Raw genomic sequence first — 13,966 nt, 5'->3', positions numbered from 1 at the left:
TGTAAACGGGACGGCTGACACATGATCGGCAGATAACGTGACGTCCTGAGGGGAAACATCTGACTCTTCACCTGCTGTTTGTACAGTGAGATAAAAGATACACCGACTCAGACAGAACTGAAGCAACACGAACCGTTCAGTTACTTCATTCACCGCCATGTTTGTTTGATTTGATCTCTTTTCTGACTTCAGTTCACTGCTGCTCTACGTGAGTCCAGTGAGCTGATGATGACAACGTCTATGACTGATGTTTGAGGGTTTGAAATGGTAGAAACGGACAGAAAACGTGTCAGAAAAACAAAACTAGGAGCTAAAAGAGGCTGAAAAGCTTCTCATAGACACTTTCATAAAAACTAATATAAATGTTATTTGGTGCGCGGTCGTCGTGACTCATATTCTCCTGGAGTTCATTTTAAACAAGCTGTTTTATTTTCGGAGCAGAAACACATCAGTGAAACTTCACACGGCTGCTGCTCATCGCCAGGCAACACACTGCCTTCACCACAAACTCCCAAACTCAGCCAATCAGCATTGACGTCACACCGCTGTGTGTGTGTGTGTGTGTGTGTGTGTGCAGGCGTGATTAATGGTGTGAAATGTCTGCTTCTGTTTTCATTCATAAACAACCTAAAAAATCACATTCAACGTCTTTACAAATCAACATTATATCAGCTGTTCACATGTTTGGTGTTTTTTTTTTTAGACGTTTCTCTGAAAAGTCTAAAAAGTCATGTGTTGCATTCAGGTGCTGGTGGAAAGCTCGGATATCGCACTTACGAGTGTGTTCATGTCTGAAAGGGTCTGAAGTTGTACAGTTAAATTCTGCTTTTAATAATGCTGCTACTGCTAGTTATTATTCAGTTATTATTCAGTTATTATTCAGTTATTATTCAAGTGATTTGTGTTTTTGGGCGCGTTAGTATTATTTCTGAAACGGAGATTGTTTTAATTTTACGTATTAATGTGGACATAGTCAAAAAAAACTTGCATCACAACTTGTATCACCATTTTTGGCTGTGCAGATGTTGTTTATCAAAATACATCAAACCTTCTTCCCCTTAATACAGCGCACAATAATCTCTGCAGATCTATTGGATAAACTACCTTTAATCACACGTTTGGACCTGTTTGTGTCTCTTGTACTTTATTCAATTGTTAAATGAAGAATAAATATAAATATTAAATAATTAAAACATGAAGTCAGACGTGTTTTATTCTTTAATCTTTATTGAATCTGTTTTTTATAGAAAACATCATCAGTCGGAGTCACGTCCGCCACGTTGTCAGTTGTTACGGCGACAGGCGGAGGGGAGGGAAGGCTTTAGTGGACCTTGGGGTGGCGGAAGTCCTTGCCGGCGAACTTGGCCTTGGCGCCGAGCTCCTCCTCAATCCTGCGGGTCAAAGGCCAGAGGTTAGAGGTCAGAGGTCAGGCTGTAAACTAAACAACCATGCTTTCATTTTTTTTAAATGACAGGAAGTTCTCACCTCATCAGCTGATTGTACTTGGCCAAACGCTCTGACCTGCAGGGGGCGCCGGTCTTAATCTGAGAGAGAGAGAGAGAGAGAGAGAGAGAGAGAGATGTCAGTGAATCAGAGATAAAAGAAGACTGTGTTGTAGTTGTCAATTGGTGTTTTCATTCATGTACTAATCTGTTTGTCTGTGGTGCGGTACGTGTATTCGTCGTCATGTCATACTGTCATGGTGTGGATGTTACGGTTCGACCCAAACAATTACTGTCAAAATAGTTTAATAGTCCATTTAGTCTGACGCGTGGAACAATAATTCTAGAGTGCTAGTTCCACCTGGAACGTTTTGGCAGCGCACCACTTTGTTATAGCATGCTCATGTATGTATGCTAGTCGGCTTAGTCAAGGTAGCCTGGTTACCATGGTTACCCTGTGGTGTTGCTGCCATCCGAATGACAAACGAGAACTCATAACACTGACCGAATGCAACACTATTAAAATGTACTTCCGTTATCTCTGTAGTGAAACGATACCGCGTCTCCCTCCCCTCTCCGTGATGGTCATCTCCCTCCCCTCTCCGTGACCGTCGTCTCCCTCCCCTCTCTGTGACCGTCGTCTCCCTCCCCTCTCCGTGAAGATCGTCTCCCTCCCCTCTCCGTGATGGTCATCTCCCTCCCCTCTCCGTGACCGTCGTCTCCCTCCCCTCTCCGTGACCGTCGTCTCCCTCCCCTCTCTGTGACCGTCGTCTCCCTCCCCTCTCCGTGAAGATCGTCTCCCTCCCCTCTCCGTGATGGTCGTCTCCCTCCCCTCTCCGTGACCGTCGTCTCCCTCCCCTCTCCGTGACCGTCGTCTCCCTCCCCTCTCCGTGACGGTGGTCTCCCTCCCCTCTCCGTGACGGTCGTCTCCCTCCCCTCTCCGTGACCGTCGTCTCCCTCCCCTCTCTGTGACGGTCTTCTCCCTCCCCTCTCCGTGACGGTGGTCTCCCTCCCCTCTCCGTGACAGTCGTCTAGTGGTTTGGTCCCTCTGACTGATATATTATTATATATGACATCATTAGATTATTAATAGTGAAGCATCAGTGTTAGAGCAGCATGTTACTGTTGTAGCTGCTGGAGGTGGAGCTAGTTTACACTACTTTATATACAGTTAGCTAGTTTACACTACTTTATATACAGTTAGACCATAAATCAGTATGAACAGCTGTCAGCAGGTTTCCTGACTCCTTCCGCTGCAGCAACTAAACTGTGTCAGTAATCGTTACGGCCAATGAGCAGCTGAAATCATACCGAACCGTGGACTTTGTGTATTGTTAGACCCTACTGCCTGCCTGTCTGCCTGTCTGTCTGTCTGCCTGTCTGTCTACCTGTCCAGTGCAGAGTCCGACCACCAGGTCAGAGATGAAGGTGTCTTCAGTCTCTCCGGAGCGATGGCTGACCATCACACCCCAGCCGCTGTTCTGGGCAAGCTTACACCTGAGAGACAGACAGGAAGAGAGAGAGAGACGGGAGAAAAGAAATGCAAGTTAGTTCTGAGCTTTGACTCGATCCCAGTTAACCATCATGTCTCAATCAATCAATTAATCAATCATCTTACGCCTGGATAGACTCGGTGACAGAGCCGATCTGGTTGACTTTGAGCAGCAGACAGTTGCAGGCCTTCTTCTCCACAGCTGTCTTGATCCTCTTGGGATTGGTCACAGTCAGGTCGTCTCCTACGATCTGATTGGTTGGCAAACAAAGATGTGTCACTTTAATGTGTTTTATAACTTATTATTCTCAGAAAACATTCCAGGAACTTTCTTTTTTCGACTGGAGGAACCTGGTTCAGTGTAAACGCAACAAGCCGTCAGTCTGTCTCACCTGGATGTCTGTGGAGGCGGTGAACTTGGCCCAGTGCTCCCAGTCGTCCTGGTCGAAGGGATCCTCAATGGACTGGACTGGAGACAGAGAGAGAGGGAGAGACAGATAACGTTTATAAATTGATTTATTGAAAACCCAACAACACAACTTCCATTAGAAATCTGCTGTTTTCACACTGAGCAAAGAGGAATCTCCTGAATCTCCTTATTTTATCCCTGAAATTTAATTTTTTGCCATTTGTAACCTTTATTTGACAGTCAAAAGAGCTTTTTGCATCAAGTTAAACTTTTCGTGCAGGACTTTTACTTGTAATGGGATATTTTTACGTTGCTGTATTGGTACTTTTACTCCAGTAAAGGATCTGAGTACTTCTTCCACCTTTGCCATTGTGAGCAGGCCTTTAAAGTGTTCTCTAGAAGTTACCGGGGTAGTGCTTGATGAAGTCGCGGTACAGGTCTCCCAGCTTCTCGCCACTGATGTGTCTGGCTGGGTCGTCGGGGGACTTGAAGTCCAGGTCGTACTTTCCGCTGCGGTAGAACTCGGAGGCAGCCACATCCATGCCAATGATGATCTTGTCGGGGTAGCCGGCCTTCTCAATGGCAGACTTCAGCAGCTCCAGAGCTGCAGAGAGACAGACGGCAAGGCGGGAACAAGGGTGGAGGTGAGACAGATATACAGAGAGAGAGAGAGATGCAGACAGGCAAGCAGACAGATGTCTCACCCTCATTGTTCTCCAGGATGTTGGGGGCGAAGCCACCCTCATCTCCCACGTTGGTGGCGTCTTTGCCGTACTTTGCCTTGATCACACTCTTCAGGTTGTGGTAGACCTGCACACACACACACACACACAGTGTTAATTCATGTTTATCTTCAGAGAAACATGATTCCAGCTCGATGTTAAATCTTTAGCACCTCAGCTCCGATCCTCATGGCATCGTGGAAGTTGGCGGCACCGACTGGCAGAATCATGAACTCCTGCATGGCCAGTTTGTTGCCAGCGTGGCTTCCACCGTTGATGACGTTGAAGGCCTGCAGACGAGAGGAAAATGTTTATAACAGACTGACTGGTCATCTTCAACTGTTACCAGACAACAGTACTTGACACATTTTTAGTGACAGTTATCTTGCTGTGTAAGAGTCAATTTTCCACTCACAGGAACAGGAAGAATGACTTCCTTGTGTCCGGCGAGGTCAGCGATGTGGCGGTACAGAGGAACGCCCTTCTCCGCTGCTCCGGCCTTGCAGACGGCCAGCGACACGCCCAGGATGGCATTGGCTCCGAACTTAGCTGCAGGAGGACAGATAGACGGGTCAGTGAGGCAGACAGACAGGTCAGACAGACACACAGATAGAGAGACAGACAGGTCCTTACATTTGTTCTCAGTGCCGTCCAACTCCAGCATGAATTTGTCGATCTTCTCCTGCTCGACAACGCTGAATTTCTGGAGAGAGAGACAGACAGAGACGTTATCTAAGTGCCCAAACAGGTTTTTGCTATTAGACATGTTTGACTGATATTTGAAACATATTGATTTTTTTACTGATACCTTCTCAATCAGCTTGGGGGCGATGTCCTTGTTCACATGATCCACAGCCTTAAGAGTACCTGCAGAGAAGAACAAAAACAGGAATTTGTGCTGGTGTGCAGGAAATCTATTTTACACGTCTATCAATGTTATTATACTAATTTTCAGGAAATGTCTAAATAATTTGCTGGTATTTCGCAGTAATATTTACAGAGAGAGTAGTGCAATTTGGTACAAATTGTAAGAGAAAAATGTAAAAAGTGTAAAGTTGGTTTATTGGTATGAACCCACTCATTATATTTGTAGTAGTAGTAAAAATTCTCAATAAATAAGATTCTGTGACAAATGATACATTAGCATATAAGGTTTCCTTAAAGTAGCTGCTGCTAATAATTAGGACATTTCTTTGAGAGGGTTACATAATTTACAGGAAATGTTCTAACTATAGAGTTTTTAAGAAACAACAACAGGAAATAAGTGTAAAAATAAAGGACCTGTAAAATAAAGTGTTACCGAAATCTTCACATCTGTGAGGATCTGAACCCTCAGCATGTTACTGCCTTGCTCGTACCTTTGCCCAGGAAGCGGGCCTTGTCTCCATCACGGAGCTCCAGAGCCTCATGGACTCCAGTTGAGGCACCGCTGGGAACTGCTGCCCTGAAATGACCTGAGAGACAGACAGGCAGAGAGAGAGAGAGAGACATGCGGAGATGTTGGAAGGTGGATGTTGATTTACAGATCTGTGCTAAGCTAGGCTAAACCTGTCTCTGCACTGAGTGCACAGAGATGAAACATGTCGAGGATTTCTGTCGATTTAGAAACAAACTAAAAGCTTGTGTGTCCTCACCTTTGGCTGTCCACAGGTCAACCTCCACGGTGGGGTTTCCTCTGGAGTCCAGAATCTCACGAGCGTGAATCTTAGTGATCGACATCCTGACTGTGGGAGACAGACAGAAAATAAAAGACATGAGCTCTTTGACATGTTTGCTGTATATGCAGACGATGCGCTGATGTGACCCGCCGGACAGTTTACATATAAACGACTCCTGAGATCCTTCATGTGATGCAAGATAACACAGCGAGGAATCATTCTTAACTGTCCACCAATGGGACGTCAGTACAGGACGGACGAGGCAGAGGGGGCGGAGTTACTTTAAACTGTTCAGAGACGTTCAGTGTTGTTGTGAAGATGAAACCAAAAGACGAGGTCATTATAAAGATCTACTGTTTTATTACAGAAGCAGACCTTTCAACACCTCCGGGTTTCTCCCTTCCTGTTTTGTAATTTCCCCCGTGAATCTCCCGTATTTCCCTTTTTAAAATTTTTTACACTTATACAGAATCCTGATCGGCTGAATCAAGTTGTTTCAATTCATCAAGATCCAAAGACTTGGATATTTATGCCAACAAAGCCCTGCTATACCCACAACTGTCCAGCAGGTGGCAGCATACAGCAAGCAGCATCCTTGCCCCTGTCTTCTTCTCTTTGGGAAGTCATGACAGTCATTCAGTTAACAAACAGCAAGAGACTATTTTACCATCCTGACAAAAAGTCTGTTAGGAAACAACCGTGCATTCTGTCAGGTGTGTAGGACGGACTTTAGTGTTGGTCACAATGGGAAAGGACGTGGTCCTCGGATTAGTAGAACATGACAGAAACCTGTTCTGGGAACTGAAGTCATGTAGAACACTTGGTAAGTTTAACATTGGCATAGCAGGACTGGCATGTGTACGCTGTTTTATACAAAGGGCTGATACTCTGCAGCTTCACCCGGCTTTATATATCCGCACCTGTCTGCTCAGGATAAACTACAGCGGCAACTGTAGGCAACTTCATAGAAGAAGAAACTGCTACAAGTCAAAGTCTCACTTGTGTTGATATGAAGCAGCAGTAGAGACACAGTGAGAAACAGATGATAAGCAGTGACCTTGAAAAATAAACAACACTCATTATGTCTAACTGCTAAACCCAGTGTGTGTGTGTGTGTGTGTGTGTGAGAGTGTGAGTGTGTGTGTGCATGTGTGCGTGTTTGTGTGTGTGTGTGTGTGTGTGTGTGTGTGTGTGTATGTGTCAGACCTGCAGCACTGATCCTGTGCAACGCCATGATGCCTCCATGTCTGCAGGCGGCAGCTCCTTATCCCCTAACAAACCCGCCCCCCTACTCCCACTCAGCCAATCAGAGAGCTTCTCTCATAACAGGCAGCTAAACAGACCAACGGCAGAGACCAACAGCAGGGAGAGACCATTGCAGTGATAGAGGAGGGGGGGGGGGGGGGGGGGTCAAACCTCTACATGAGTCCTCTACAGAGTTATTAATGCAGTGTGTGTGTGTGTGTGTGTGTGTGTGTGTGTGTGTGTGTGTGTCATAGGACAGATTTTAGACTAAAGACCAGTTAATTGGGGCAACAACAGTCGTGTCCTCAATAAGTAAAAAGCTGATGTTTGTGTCAGTGGTTGAGTGTAAGGGTTATATTAAGGTAAGTTTAGGGTTATATTAAGGTAAGTTTAGGGTTATATTAAGGTAAGTTTAGGGTTATATTAAGGTAAGTTTAGGGTTATATTAAGGTAAGTTTAGGGTTATATTAAGGTAAGTTTAGGGTTATATTAAGGTAAGTTTAGGGTTATATTAAGGTAAGTTTAGGGTTATATTAAGGTTAGAGTAAGTCTCCGGGAAATTAATGTAAGTCTATATAATGTCCCCAGAAGTGACTTAGGACAACGTGTGTGTGTGTGTGTGTGTAAAACCCTTTGACCTTTTCTGTGACCTTTCCACAGAAGTCATGACTCGCCGTGCGCTGTTATAGAATTACACGCACACGCGTGTTACCGTCTGTGACATTTACAGAGATATGTGTGACTGTGAGACGATATCAGCCTCTCTGATGACTGCAGCTCCGTCTCTTTACTGTCACTGAGCTACATCAGCCTCATGACAGACCACAGCAACGAGAAACTAGTCCGAGTATTAACACGCGCTCCTGAAATATGAACCGTCGCTGCAGGTTTTACACCAACACAGGAAACAGAAAATGCCAAAATTTCTGGAATCGCCTGCAGGGACGAAGTAAATCTTTGGGGTAAATCATTAATCATCATTAATAAACAGGTTGCAGATCCAGTTATTAGCAGATATAAGACATGCAGAGGTGCTGCTGCTGCTGTATAAACCTCTCGCTGTCAGTCAAACAGTGTATAAATAGTCACCTATGAAAAAACATCAATCATCTGCGAGACGCTGACGGCTTCAGGCAGCAGATTGTAACTGAACGTGTTTGCTGGAGACGTCATCAGTTATTTATTTCAACTATTTTATACTCGATCAGCAACCTGGTTTCATTCATACATGAAATGTTACAGTGATGAAGGTGACAGGTGTTTACATGAACCCTCATGTTCTGACTCATAATGAATCCTGAATGAAGCTGCAGAGTGTCCTCTGCTTCCAGTAGCAGCACACTATCATTCATTTCAACGGTGATATTTGAAGCTTTGAATGAATACGGGTCAATTTTGTACATTTATACGTACAAAAATGTGTCTCACCTGCACGAAAATAACAAATATTCATACATTTTATTTCCATTTCTGTATATAAAATGCCTTTTTTTTTTACTGTTTTTACTGTTCTCAAATGTAAAAAATGTGTTAAATTTGCTCCTGATCAGTTTGCGAGTGTGAAGACAAAGTTTAGATTTAGGCAGTAACAGTGTGATACCAGAGGGTGGAAACACGGCGAGGGCTGTCTGGTGTGACTTCCTGCCCTCTCCTCGGTGGTTCTCGCCAGTTTGCCCACAGACTTAAACATGCTGGGACTGTACTGGGCGTGTGTGTGTGTGTGTGTGTGTGTGTGTGCAGTGATAGGTCAGATATGCCGACAGAACAACAGCTGGGTACTTAAAGTACACTTGAGACCATCGATGGCCTTTACAAAGACTTTACTGTACTCACACACAGACACGCTTCTTCTACTCCCAGTACTACTGCTAAACCTACTCACTACTGCTAAAACTACTCACTACTGCTAAAACTACTACTCAGTACTGCTAAAACTACTACTCAGTACTGCTAAAACTACTACTCACTACTGCTAAACCTACTCACTACTGCTAAAACTACTACTCACTACTGCTAAAACTACTCACTACTGTTAAAACTACTCACTACTGCTAAAACTACTGCTAACCCTTCTGGTACTCCTAAAATACTACTAAAACTACAATGACTACTGCAGATGCTCTGCTACATTAATGCTAATACTGCTACCAGGCTGCTACTTTCACTGTTATCAAGTACTTTGATTTATTCATGTAATGTATACAGTAAATGCTGCCTGTCTGTCTGTCTCTCTCTCTACCTGTCTGTCTGTCTGCCTGTCTCTCTCTCTCTCTCTACCTGCCTGCCTGTCTGTCTCTCTCTACTGTCTGTCTGTCTGTCTGTCTGTCTCTCTCTCTCCACCTGTCTGTCTGCCTGTCTCACTCTCTCTCTGTCTGGACTTTGTGCTTTAATGCTGTTTGTCGCATTTCAGCCGTTCTGCTCTGCAGCACTTTGACCTCCCTGCAGCTGAAGGTCGCAGCTTTTGACGGTTTTTGTCTTTTGGTTTTAGACGAAGAATCAAACTAGACGATGAGATTTGGGCTGAAACACTTGTGTGCAGGTATCTGAGTTGCAGGCAGATCAAGAACACAAACTTTCTCTGCAAACTCCTCCAAACTGAACCAGACTGAGGTTGACACCAGACCAGGAAATCCAGAAACAAACAGTTTGAAACTTTTTCATTCATCAGACAGACGTTAGGTCCAGACAGCTTCTGTTTCAGCCTACCTGAGATGTGTTTTTAGGGAAGGAGGGGTGTCGTCTTTGGCCGCCTGTCCGTCCGTCTGACTGTCCGACTGACGTGGAAAGTGTCCGTCTGCCTGGCTGCAGGGTTTTTATAGACGCTCCCTGTAGGTGGGGGGGTGGGGGGGGGGGGGGGGTGGGGGGGTGGGGGCTGGTGGACAGGCAGGGAGCGTCTGGCAGCGACGGGACTGCAGGAAAAAAGAAAAACCTGCTGCACAAAGAGCTGACACAGCAGTTCCTCCGACACTAATATCAGTTAGGAAGAGATGAACATCATTTGGTTCAGACAACAACCTAAAATTACATTAGAGGAACCTGCATTGATGTAAACTCTTAACTCATGCCATATTTACTATATAAATTTATATTTTTATTGTGTTAACAATAGCTGTAGCTGTATATATTGTAGCTGTATTTACAGTTCTCTATTAGCAGTAATAAAAGCAATATTAGCAGAAGTACTTAGCAGTATTAGCAATAGTTTCAGCAGTTCCAGCAGTTATTATAACAGTGTTAGCAGAATTTGAGGTAGTTGTAGCAGCATCAGATAATTAGCAGAAGTAGCAGTATCAGTGATAGTTTCAGCAGTTTTAGCAGTTATTATAGCAAAGTTAGCAGTATTAGCACATTAGCAGTGGCAGGGCAGTTAAACTGCTCAGCTTTGATGTAGTTTCAGCAGTTTTAGCACTTATGATAGCAGTGTTAGCAGTATTACCAATAGCAGTAGCAGTATTAGCAACAGGAGTTTTAATGGTTATTATATCATGTTAGCAGTATTAGCAATAGTTTCAGGGGTTTTAGCAGTTATTATAGCAGTGTTAGCAATAATAGTAGCAGTGTTAGCAATAGTTTTAGCAATTATAGCAGTTATAGCAGCAATATAAGCATATTAGCAGTGGCAGGGCGGTTAAACTGCTCAGCTTTGATGTAGTTTCAGCAGTTTTAGCAGTTATGATAGCAGTGTTAGCAGTATTTATAATAGCAGTAGCAGTATTAGCAGTAATTGTAGCAGTATTGGATAATTAACAGAGATAGTAGCAGTATTAGTAATAGTGGTAGCAGTATTGGCAGTAGCAGTGTTAGCAGGCGATCAGTGATGTATCTGTTCCCAAAATTAATATTTTATTTTATTAAGTTCTGATTTTAAGAATCTCTCTAAGTCTTGAGAATTCATTTGTAACCCGGCCATTATTTATTTATTTATTATAACTGAGTACTGTACTGTACTAAATTCACATTATATAGGAGTATTATAGCAAAATCATTGTCCTTAAAGATGATTCTGCTAATAAGAAATAAGACTGAATGCACTCACACACACATGCAGACATAGTGTTATATGTATATTTCACATTAATGTCAGAGGTCTGAATAATGCTGTTTCCCTCTGTGGTGTGCACTAGTGTGACGGTCCCTAACTCAGATAGAGAAGGTCAAAGTTCATCTAAAGGGGAAATGTGAGAACGGCTCAGCATTCACTGCAAAGGGCAGTAACCCCAACACACACACACACACACACACCACACACACACACACACACAGACACACACTTACACAAGACACCGTACCCTTTACACTCACCTTTAACTGTACTTCACTCACACACACACTGAGTGACTGTACACACTGTGGTCTGTTCAGCGTCCCTGTAGCCTTTACTGCAGGCTAAATATAACTGCACATGACCGCAGGAGGAATCTACTCTTATACACTAAATACTCTTTGATTTTATACTTTAACCGTGTGTTTCTATATCACTGCAGTGTTGCAGTCTTTCCAAATATTAACACTTGCATGCAAGTGTACAATTCACTGTAAACATTACTGGTGAGTGCAGTAGTTGTAGTAGTGTTGAGGGAGAACTGCAGTAGTAGTACCACATGTTGTACTACCAGCAGCTGCAGAGGTAGTATTTGAAAAGTAATAGCAGTAGTGGTAGTAGAAGTAGAAGTAACAGTAGCATATTATTAGTATTAGTAACAAAAGAAATTATGGTAGTATTTGCAATTAGTAGTACGGTAGTCAGTACAGTCAGTATAAAGTATTGGTAGTAGTAGTATTATTAACAGTGGTAGTATATATAGTAATGGTAATATACAGTAATATTAGTAATATTAATGTACAGTAGTAGTAGTAATAGTGTAGTAGTAGTACTATATAATATAACAGTAGTAGTAGTAATTTTATAGCAGTAGTAGAAGTAATATTAGTAGTAGTGGTAATATACAGTAATATTAGTCATAGTAATATAAACAGTAGTAGTAGTAATAGTGTAGTAGTAGTAATATTAATATAAACAGTAGTGTAGTAATAGTATTATTGGTAGTAATTTTGTAGCAGTAGTAGAGGTCATATTATTAATAGTAATGGTAATATACAGTAATATTAATAATAGTGTAGTAAATAGTAACAGAGTAGTAGTGGCAATAATATAAGTAGTGGTAATAGTGTAGTGGCAGTAGTATTAGCAGTAACAGTAGTAGTAGTAATAGTGTAGTGGCAGTAGTATTAGCAGTAACAGTAGTAGTAGTAATAGTGTAGTGGCAGTAGTATTAGCAGTAACAGTAGTAGTAGTAATAGTGTAGTGGCAGTAGTATTAGCAGTAACAGTAGTAGTAGTAATAGTGTAGTGGCAGTAGTATTAGCAGTAACAGTAATAGTAGTAATAGTGTGGTGGCAGTAGTATTAGCAGTAACAGTAGTAGTAGTAATAGTGTAGTGGCAGTAGTATTAGCAGTAACAGTAGTAGTAGTAATAGTGTAGTGGCAGTAGTATTAGCAGTAACAGTAGTAGTAGTAATAGTGTAGTGGCAGTAGTATTAGCAGTAACAGTAGTAGTAGTAATAGTGTAGTGGCAGTAGTATTAGCAGTAACAGTAATAGTAGTAATAGTGTAGTGGCAGTAGTATTAGCAGTAACAGTAGTAGTAGTAATAGTGTAGTGGCAGTAGTATTAGCAGTAACAGTAGTAGTAGTAATAGTGTAGTGGCAGTAGTATTAGCAGTAACAGTAGTAGTAGTAATAGTGTAGTGGCAGTAGTATTAGCAGTAACAGTAGAAGTAGTAATAGTGTAGTGGCAGTAGTATTAGCAGTAACAGTAGTAGTAATAATAGTGTAGTGGCAGTAGTATTAGCAGTAACAGTAGTAGTGGTAATAGTGTAGTGGCAGTAGTATTAGCAGTAACAGTAGTAGTAGTAATAGTGTAGTGGCAGTAGTATTAGCAGTAACAGTAGTAGTAGTAATAGTGTAGTGGCAGTAGTATTAGCAGTAGCAGTAGAAGTAGTAATAGTGTAGTGGCAGTAGTATTAGCAGTAACAGTAGTAGTAATAATAGTGTAGTGGCAGTAGTATTAGCAGTAACAGTAGTAGTGGTAATAGTGTAGTGGCAGTAGTATTAGCAGTAACAGTAGTAGTAGTAATAGTGTAGTGGCAGTAGTATTAGCAGTAACAGTAGTAGTAGTAATAGTGTAGTGGCAGTAGTATTAGCAGTAACAGTAGTAGTAGTAATAGTGTAGTGGCAGTAGTATTAGCAGTAACAGTAGTAGTAGTAATAGTGTAGTGGCAGTAGTATTAGCAGTAACAGTAGTAGTAATAATAGTGTAGTGGCAGTAGTATTAGCAGTAACAGTAGTAGTAGTAATAGTGTAGTGGCAGTAGTATTAGCAGTAACAGTAGTAGTAGTAATAGTGTAGTGGCAGTAGTATTAGCAGTAACAGTAGTAGTAGTAATAGTGTAGTGGCAGTAGTATTAGCAGTAACAGTAGTAGTAATAATAGTGTAGTGGCAGTAGTATTAGCAGTAACAGTAGTAGTGGTAATAGTGTAGTGGCAGTAGTATTAGCAGTAACAGTAATAGTAGTAATAATGTAGTGGCAGTAGTATTAGCAGTAGCAGTAGAAGTAGTAATAGTGTAGTGGCAGTAGTATTAGCAGTAACAGTAGTAGTAGTAATAGTGTAGTGGCAGTAGTATTAGCAGTAACAGTAGTAGTAGTAATAGTGTAGTGGCAGTAGTATTAGCAGTAACAGTAGTAGTGGTAATAGTGTAGTGGCAGTAGTATTAGCAGTAACAGTAGTAGTAGTAATAGTGTAGTGGCAGTAGTATTAGCAGTAACAGTAGTAGTGGTAATAGTGTAGTGGCAGTAGTATTAGCAGTAACAGTAGTAGTGGTAATAGTGTAGTGGCAGTAGTATTAGCAGTAACAGTAGTAGTAGTAATAGTGTAGTGGCAGTAGTATTAGCAGTAACAGTAATAGTAGTAATAGTGTAGTGGCAGTAGTATTAGCAGTA

The 13,966-nt window shown here is 42.2% G+C and overlaps 1 protein-coding gene across 1 annotated transcript; it reads right to left on the bottom strand.

The window, feature by feature from the left end:
- Positions 1–1,207: 1,207 nt before the first annotated feature.
- eno3 (enolase 3, (beta, muscle)) lies at positions 1,208–9,783 on the bottom strand. Its single transcript, XM_044342076.1, has 14 exons — positions 9,675–9,783; positions 5,700–5,789; positions 5,424–5,519; positions 4,874–4,932; positions 4,699–4,768; positions 4,481–4,614; positions 4,239–4,355; positions 4,048–4,153; positions 3,750–3,947; positions 3,327–3,403; positions 3,061–3,185; positions 2,831–2,939; positions 1,486–1,544; positions 1,208–1,391 (listed from the first exon to the last, which is right to left on the bottom strand). The coding sequence occupies exons 2-14, from the start codon at positions 5,782–5,784 to the stop codon at positions 1,322–1,324; spliced, it is 1,305 nt and encodes a 434-aa protein (XP_044198011.1). The 5' UTR covers positions 5,785–5,789; positions 9,675–9,783; the 3' UTR covers positions 1,208–1,321.
- Positions 9,784–13,966: the final 4,183 nt, after the last annotated feature.

The sequence above is a fragment of the Thunnus albacares genome, chromosome 22, assembly GCF_914725855.1.
Source record: "Thunnus albacares chromosome 22, fThuAlb1.1, whole genome shotgun sequence".
Lineage (NCBI taxonomy): Eukaryota > Metazoa > Chordata > Actinopteri > Scombriformes > Scombridae > Thunnus > Thunnus albacares.
Note: the sequence above shows the minus strand (reverse complement) of the source record. Positions and strands in the feature narration are given on the sequence as shown.

Excerpts from the sequence above, each read along its gene's own strand:
- eno3 (XM_044342076.1), bottom strand. The coding sequence starts at position 5,784 with ATGTCGATCACTAAGATTCACGCTCGTGAGATTCTGGACTCCAGAGGA. Across the intron at positions 3,948-4,047 it reads CATCCTGGAGAACAATGAGG|CTCTGGAGCTGCTGAAGTCT; the intron begins GTGAGACATCTG and ends GTCTCTCTGCAG. Across the intron at positions 1,392-1,485 it reads AAGTACAATCAGCTGATGAG|GATTGAGGAGGAGCTCGGCG; the intron begins GTGAGAACTTCC and ends TTTGACCCGCAG.